At 40.7% G+C, this 8,877-nt stretch overlaps 1 protein-coding gene across 1 annotated transcript; it reads left to right on the top strand.

Moving 5' to 3' along the window:
* The first annotated feature begins 63 nt into the window (after positions 1 to 63).
* LOC118125927 (up-regulator of cell proliferation-like) lies at positions 64 to 7,403 on the top strand. The gene is given in 5 exon segments (XM_035185052.2): positions 64 to 257; positions 1,539 to 3,575; positions 3,578 to 3,625; positions 3,628 to 6,230; positions 6,471 to 7,403. Coding segments are annotated over 4 exon segments (4,701 nt in total). The 5' UTR covers positions 64 to 220; the 3' UTR covers positions 6,207 to 6,230; positions 6,471 to 7,403.
* Positions 7,404 to 8,877: the final 1,474 nt, after the last annotated feature.

Below are 8,877 nucleotides of genomic sequence, written 5' to 3'. Positions count from 1 at the left end.
TGATTTGTGATTTCCACCTGTAGTTGGTAACCAACATCAATTCAATTCTAAAACCTCTTGGACACAAACTATTCCAAAAATCTACTATGTTGGAGTCTGTAGAATAACTAGATTTCTCTTTGTGGAAATACAGTAACAATTGTTCTGTGAAACTTACGAGTTAATATATATTTTTTCTCCAGATTTTGATGCACAGAGGAATCAAGGGAAGGCTTTGACCATGTCTACAAGAGACACAGAAGGTGAAGAGCATGCAGGTAACTCATTCAACTTGTATTTGTGTATGGACACAGAGATCTTACAAAGCAATATGTTGAGATCTGTATGCTTGTTGCGTGAATGGGCACAAAGCTGTAGCTACCACGTTTATACTGAATTCTGTCCTCCAGCTGAGGACGTTACAAACTTGGGTTAATTCTACGAAGTAGACGACGTGCAGGGTGTTGGACCAGTGTAGCAGGACATGTCTTAGGGTGGTAGTAACAATATGTGATTGGACTATAAGCCGCTGGCCCACGTCCACCAACATCTTCCAGTCTCTGGCTCGTTCCATCTGACCATTCCTGGTCCGATGGAGGAGAACCTCTCTGTCCCGGTTCCCCCTCACAGACAAAAGTTTTCCTTTGAACTGCGTTTGATGTTTTGGATGTCAAGGCATTGGTAGCAGTTCTCTTTGTGTCTATTGTTGCTGCAAGGCATGGGAGTACCTGGTTGTGTCTCCACGTATACCTACCTTGGGAGAGACTTATTTTACGACCAGTGAGGATGAGGGTAGCTTGAGTCGAGCGTAGTGGGCAGGATGGATCTCCGTTCAGCCACTGCTGTAGGTTGGGTGAGGGAAGGACGTCATAGGTTGCTCGAAGCAGGAAGCTAATCCTGCTAGCTTCCATTCCCCACAGGTCCTTCCAGCTGATCTGTCTTTTCTCTATGATTTCCCATTTCATCCACTGCCCCTGTCTTGCTTGAGTGACAGCCTTCACACATCTTGCTGCCTCTTCCTGATGCCAGATTTCCAGGACTACCAATCGTCACCGCTCTGAAGGAGTTGCCTTGTTCCACAGGGGACTACTCTGACCTAGGCCCAAACCTCCTCTTCCCTGTTTAACGTGACCCACAGTGTCAGTGTGCTAGAGTGCTGCTTTTACCTGTTGGGTTGCTTCTTTTGGTTTCCATTTCCGTCCTGTTGTCAGTGATGGTCCAACAGCCTGTATATATTTGTCTCTGGACTCTGAGAGAGTCTCCAGCCTTGTTTTGGTGAATTTAAACTCCTCTACAAGACCTGAGAGAGGCAGCTCGAGGATGACATGTCCCTTCAGGCCGATGTTGCTCAGACATCTTGGGACTCCTAAATGTAACAATGAATAGTTTTGGTTTCATGTGAATGAAGTCTTCGCTCCCAAATGTTATTCACAAGAAAAATGTACAGTATGTAACACTGCAAAATCACACATACCCAAACAATCAAACATACATATACAACCCAATAGGTGGTGCCAGCCTTTAATTTCTAAAATGTATGTTCTCTTTTTCTTTGACAGCCCTGTTGAACTTTCTCGGCAAACTTGGACTGGAGGACTTTTATCCCAACAAGCTCAATCTACGGTCTCTCTTTGAGATCAACAAAAACAGTATTGAGGAAAAATCAGTTTTATCGCTGAAGGACATACCATGGTGTTTTCTCAGAAAACTGTTGCAAATAAATGCAGAATGCAGGAGCTCAATACAATCATCAATCAGGCCAAAGGAAAACATTGAGGAAGACGATCTCTCTGATGAAGACCTTTACACCGCTGATGACTCTAGAGATGATGAGGTTAACCCCCTCGACCTCATAGTCGCTCTCTTCCATTGCGCTGACAGCTTCCTGCAGCAGGAAATGGCCCTCAAGATGTCAATGTGCCAGTTTTCTCTTCCTCTGCTGTTGCCCCGCGGCCACAAGAGTCAGTGTACCCTGATGCTGTGGGCTCTGAGAGACATCGTCAAAGAGTGGCGTCCACATGATATGTCTGAATCAAGAGGGTTTGTTGAAGACAACATTGTCCAAGCAAAAATACCATTCTTCTCCTTTGTGAGGCTGAAGAACAGTAGTTTATCCAAGTCCCAGGTTTTGAATCATGTCCTCAGCAGTGGGCAACAGAACTGCAACATCTTCATACACAGAGATGTGGAGGGGGGGGCAGTCAAAAGAGAAATTGCAAATGGGCTTGTTGAGGTTTGCTGGTACCTTCCCTCTGGCGGGGAAAAACTTGACATTTTTCCTGAGTCTACTGCCTTTGCAAATTTGCGAGGGGACATTTGTGAATCACTCACACAATTCAACTTTCTCTTTCAAGTATCAACAGCTACCTTTGTGTTTCTGGACAGCGTTGAAGAAAGTGAGCACAGGATTCTATCTTCTCTTCAAGATGTGAAATCCAAACTCTTCTTAGTCGTCAATCGAAAGGGAGGGAATGCCAGTGAGGAGATGATGTCTGTGCAGAGATTGGTGGATGAATTAGGTTTACCAAAGAACAGAGTGAAGGTAAAAGACCAGAGGATAAATGTGGCAGAGTTCTCACAGAAACTTTGTGAGGTCATCAAGGCATCCCTGTTGGATGTGAAAGACACCATGAGCATTGTAGATATGGTTGGAAAAGCTGTTGAACTTGGTCTGTCTGTGGACGAAAGCAAAAGTGACGCACAGAGAAAAGCAGCTGAGGAGATCATGGGCGACATTAGAGTGCGAAGTATACCACACTATAAAAAACTAAATCTGACTTTGCAAGGAGCGAACTGGAAGAGGTTGTCAAAGTTAGAAAAGGAAGAGTGTAGACTGAAGACATCTGGTGATTCCGGCCTTGAAGACTATAAATGTCAACTACAGGAAGAGAAAAGACAAATCAGACAGGAGCAACAAAATTCTGACGTCTCCAAAGGAATGAAGAGTTTCATCAAGTGCTTATCTACAGATGACAAAGAAAAAAGAGATGTTTTCCTTAAGTGGATGAAACTGAAGTTTAATACACATTCACGAGGCAAACTCTCTGTGTTACGTCACAAATTCAAAGAGCAATGCAAGAAGAAAGACGCCAAACTCATAGCAGAGTTAGACCAAGCTTTGGTGGATAGCTCTTTAGGAACAGAGCATTACATGAGAGAGATGGGACTGATCTACGAGTTCTCAACCACCAGCTCAACAGCTGATGAAATATCCCAGCTCCCTGGTTTGGCAGCTGAAATGCTGTTGGATGGATATCCTTTAGAGCTTTTGGACGGAGATGCCTCCAACGTCCCAGAGAGATGGGTGACAGACGTACTGATGGAGCTTCACAAGAAGGTTGGACAGAGGAGCAGACTGTTGGTACTGACTGTGTTGGGTGTTCAGAGCACCGGTAAGTCAACGCTCCTCAACACCATGTTTGGTGTGCAGTTTCCTGTCAGCAGCGGCAGATGCACAAGAGGAGCTTTCATGCTCTTCCTCAAAGTTGGAGAGGATTTGAAAAGCGAGTTAAACTGTGATTTTATCGTCCTCATTGACACAGAAGGTCTTAAGTCTCCTGATCTGGCACAACTAGAGGACAGTTATGAGCACGACAACAGCTAGCAACCTTTGTCATTGGCTTGAGTGATGCCACCATTATCAACATCGCAATGGAAACGCAGAAGAAATGAAAGATGTCCTGCAAATTGCAGTGCACGCATTCTTGAGGATGAGAGAAATTGGAAAAAAGCCAGTTTGTCATTTTGTTCACCAGAATGTTTCATCAGTTTCAGCTCATGACAAGAACATGACACAAAGAAAACATCTCCTGGACCAACTCAATGAAATGACTCAAATCGCAGCTGAAATGGAAAAGAAACCTTCTATCAAAGAGTTCACGGATGTGCTGGACTATGACATGGACAAGAACAACTGGAACATCCCAGGACTCTGGCATGGAACACCACCAATGGCACCAGTGAACACAGGTTACAGTGAAGCTGTAGCACATTTCAAGAGAAACCTTCTGCAAACAGTGAAGAAGGACCCGTGCAATGAAGTGTCGCAGATCCCAGAGTTTCTGGAATGGATGAAGAGTCTCTGGCGGGCAGTGAAATATGAGAACTTCATCTTTAGTTTCAGAAACACTCTTGTGGCTCATGCCTATGACAACTTGTGCAAAGAGTTCAGTCAGTGGGAATGGGAGTTCAGAAAAGAGATTCTGACCTGGCAAACACAAGCAGAGGTAGAAATCTTGAATGCTGACAATGAATCTGAGGGAGAAACTTGGAACAGATTAGTTGGAGGAAAAAAATCTGAATTGTCAGACAAAATAACAGACCAACAAACAAAAATGAGGGAAAAAATCTATGACTACTACAAGATGAAAGGCAAACGAGTTAATCTGATAGAGAAATACAAAGAGGACTTTTTAAACAGTGTCAAAGGCCTTGCAGATGAAATCAAACGTTCTGTTTGGGTAAAACTGGATTGCATCCTCGAACTAAAACTAAGTTCAAAAAAGGTTCAGGACATTCAGAGAGAATACAGAGGTGTGATTGAACAGAAGGTCCTGAAGCTTCAGGGTGACTGCGACGTGTCAACTCTGACTGAGGAAGAGCTGACACAAGAGTTTGAAAAGATGTGGGCTGAAGCCACTGTAAACATGTCCGGCCTGAAAGAGCGAGACATTGCAGCATGCGTCCTGAAGCAGCTGACAAAAGACTTCTGTAATCGAAACGTCAATGAGGCTTTGCAGAAAGTAACAGACCTAAAGGAAATGGGGACAGGTCCATTTGAAACTAGACATGATCACGTAGACACTTTTATGCAGAAGTTCCAACATCTGTGGAAAGGACATTTGCAGAGCTTTGCAGACAGAATCATTGACTCTTGTACAAGGTTTGTACGTGATAAAGTAAAGACCGATGGAGATTACCAGGACTCTTTCACAAAGGAGCTTCTCGAAATAACGGATAAATCCCTGAAACAAGGTAACACCCATCACAAAACAAATATACAGTTTGAGATTGACCTGAAACTTCACATTTGTGGCATTGCTTCAAGGGAATTTGTCAAAATGCACAAAAGATTCTTGTCAGATAATAATCCTCACACTCAGCTGGAAAAGTACAAGACTCAGTACCTGTCAGATTTTCTCGATTTATACAAAAACCAAGATCACTGCCAACGCAAAGCAAAAGATTTTGTCCAGTCTTGTATCAAACCTGCTGTGAAACAGTTCATCTGTGGATCTCTGGGAGTAGACATTGTGGAGGACATTCTGACAGGTTCCCATTCAGCAGAGTATAGTTCTCGCACAATCTTCCAGTACAACATTCAGAAAGAGTTGCTGCAACAGGAAGACTTCAAGGGTTTTTTCAGTTACATTACTAACTATGAAATATATGTTAAGGATTGGATATTTCAGCACATCCTGCAAAAGATGTCAGTGGAGAAGACTTTGTGCAAACTGAAGAACAACAATCTACAAGTCATCGACAAAAAAATATCAGAAGCGATAGATCGGGCAGCAATAGGAGAGGATGGTGTTCTGCTGCCAGATAACAAGGAAAGCATCACAAAGCTAATCAGCAACATGCGCAAACATTTGATCAAAGACATCTCAGTTTCAGTGGAGGCTGAAGAAACCACCTTGTTTCAAATCCAAAGCTCATGTCATTCATTCATCAAGTGTCTCAAGATCTCAATGAAGGAGTTGAAGGACCAACTGGAAGAGGAGTTCTCAAACTCTGACGACATCACTGAGACTCTGAACAAGCTTCCAATCAAACCACAGGATGAGCTTTTCCAGCGAGTGTTTGGTTGTGGACGACAGTGTCCATTTTGTAAAGCTCCCTGTGAGGCCGGTGTCACAGAACACAAGCAGCATCATGCAGCCATTCATCGGCCACAAGGTCTTGGCAGCTACATGCATGACTCAAGTGAGAGGCTGGTTAATTCACTGTGTACAACTGACGTGCACAGTGATCGTAAATTCAAAAACACAGACACCAAAGGAGAGTGGCATCCTTACAAGGACTACAACAAGTACTATCCAGACTGGATCATTCCTCCAGACTCCACCACAGAGGCATCTGACTACTGGAAGTACGTCCTGGTGCAATACAATGACAGATTTGCTAAAATATATGAAGTCAAACCAGCTGAAGTCCCAGAGGCCTGGAGGAGACTCACAAAGGAACAAGCTCTGAAGGGTTTGAGAGACGCCTTCAACATGAAGTGAACAAAGTGCAACTGAACACATCAGGTAATTCAGTCCAATTTAATATGCAGCAATAGATTCACATTCACTTGGATGAAATATTATCTTTACTCAACTATTTTTCGACATAGACTCTGGAAAATGTCCAGACTTTGTTTATAGATTTGGTTTCTTCCAGTTTCACATCGCACATTAGAAACGTCATCAACACGCCCACTCACTTTCTGTGAATGTTCTGGACATGTTCCTGCTGTGTTCTCACATTCTCTACGTTCTCACTTACAGCTTCTCCAGAAGTCTCAGGAAAACGTCTGGACCTCCGTGCATGTCTGGAAGCAAATTCAGAGAACGACAAGTCTTCAGTCTAATTCAGCTTCAGGAACTTTTCAAATTTTGGGGGGAATCTGTGCAAGAACTTATTGTTTGGTTTGTTTTTGTTTGTTTTACTCTTGTGTATCTTTTTTGTTCATGTGACTAAACCACCAATTTGTTTCAGTGAAAATGAAGAAAGAACAACAGAGTAAGTTTGGACTTCTGTGCATCTTCTTTTCTTTACGACTCTTCGATGATTTATTTTTTGGTATTTTTTTTACGGTGTCAATAGTCACTCGCCCTCGAGCGATAAAAGAAATAAACGAGAAATGTAAAAATAAATGTATATTTTTTACCTGTATTTTTGTTCCTTTTTGTTGCCGTATGTTTGTGTATATGATGAATTATCTTTTATATTACTTTACGTAGTTCAGGGCAGAGAAACAGATGTGCATGGTGATGTGGATGATGAAGTTATGAATGTATTATCTCTATGTAGGTAATGACTATAATGAAACAATGGTGATGTACAATATACTAAGACCATGTGATGAAATATTCAGTCATATACTGCCATTTATATCGTTACTTTTATTTTTTAAGTTGTTTAAGTTTGCTCAAGCAAATATTGTTATTCACATATTGTTAAGGATTAACTTTTGATTCATATTCTTCTGATTAAAATGTATTTTTCCATTATTTACATGCTCCGTTCTAAATGTCAAGTACAGTACTAAGGACAATTGATGATGATGAGATGATGATGATGATGATGATGATGATGATGATGATGAAGCACAAATTGTCTTTGTACGTTTTTATTTTTGGGACTTTTTTGTCATTTTTGCGAATGACAGTTGATAATGTGACGAATTTACAAGCTACAATAAATGATGAGTCAGTTGATCTCAGTTTGTGTTTGACTTTTTCTGATCACAAATGTTTTTTTGCTGATAGTTGCATAATGAGTAGAGATATTATGTAAAAGGACCATGTGAAATAAAATAATAATATGATAAACAATGTTTTGAAATAAAGAAAATAGCTATAAACAATATTTTAATCATAAATGATCAAATGATACCATGAAAACCATTTTGGTTAGCCTTCTGCATTCAGTCCTTATCTGCTGTTGATGGAACATGGTGGGACACACAGGAAACTCTGCAGCAACACATCACTCACCTGCCACTTGGGGCAAAACAGCCACAAGGGGGCACCCAAAGCACATCTCCAATTTATCCAATCAGCACAGGCCAAAGGGAAACACACACACACACACACACACACACACACACACACACACACACACACACACACACACACACACACGCTGGAAGTAGTGATGCTCATGTTGCTGTGGTAACCCTGGTAAAGGTGTGTAACTGCACTCAGCTACACTTTACTGTTACTGGTTCCAACAACTTCTGACTCTGTCGTGTTGATGACGAAGAGCAGGAGGCTTGTTCCTCAATTTATTATCTGCATGGGAGCAGAATATGTACTGTATATATGTACTGTATATATGTACTGTTTACTGTATATATGTACTGTGTATATGTACTGTATATATGTACTGTGTATATGTACTGTATATATGTAGTATATGTATGTTGTATATATGTACTGTATATATGTACTGTATATATGTACTGTGTATATGTACTGTGTATATGTACTGTATATATGTACTGTGTATATGTACTGTGTATATGTACTGTATATATGTACTGTATATATGTACTCTATATATGTACTGTGTATACAGTACAAGGGAGGGCGAATCATAAAAAAAGTATCTACCTGGAGAGTGACTTGTTGTATTTATTATATTATATTATATTTTCTTATATAATATAATATAATATAATATTATATTATATTATATTTTATTATATTATATTATATAGTACAGGTGTGTGTAATGTTGTGTTCTCTTGTCCTGTGTTGATACTTCAGAATTATTCCTCGTCATTAGTGAGTCGTCCTCAAACTCTTCTACAATATTCTGTCACTTTTATAGTTTGTGTTCAGAGTGAAGTTAGAAAACTTTGTGTTCATCCTACCTGGTTTATCTGCACTGAAGATTTCATACTCAATGTTTTTCATCAAACTAAATAGAATTTTCTTTATTACTGTTCACCTGAGTGTTTTAATTGACATCTATGAGTGTGTGTAATGTGGTGCAGCTTCATAGAGATGTTGGGCCGAGGTGAAAACTTAGTATTTCCAGTTTGGGGCGAATGTCATGAGGGGAAGTAAAAAACAAAGATGTAAGAAATGAAGGAAAGAAAAAGATGATTTCTGTGGTTTGCTCTGCACGTACCTCACTGAAAGGTCAAATCTAAATGTGCAACGTAGATTCAGTCAGAAAGATAAA

Source organism: Hippoglossus stenolepis, chromosome 1 (assembly GCF_022539355.2).
Source record: "Hippoglossus stenolepis isolate QCI-W04-F060 chromosome 1, HSTE1.2, whole genome shotgun sequence".
NCBI classification, from domain to species: domain Eukaryota; kingdom Metazoa; phylum Chordata; class Actinopteri; order Pleuronectiformes; family Pleuronectidae; genus Hippoglossus; species Hippoglossus stenolepis.
This window is presented reverse-complemented; position numbering and strand designations above follow the sequence as displayed.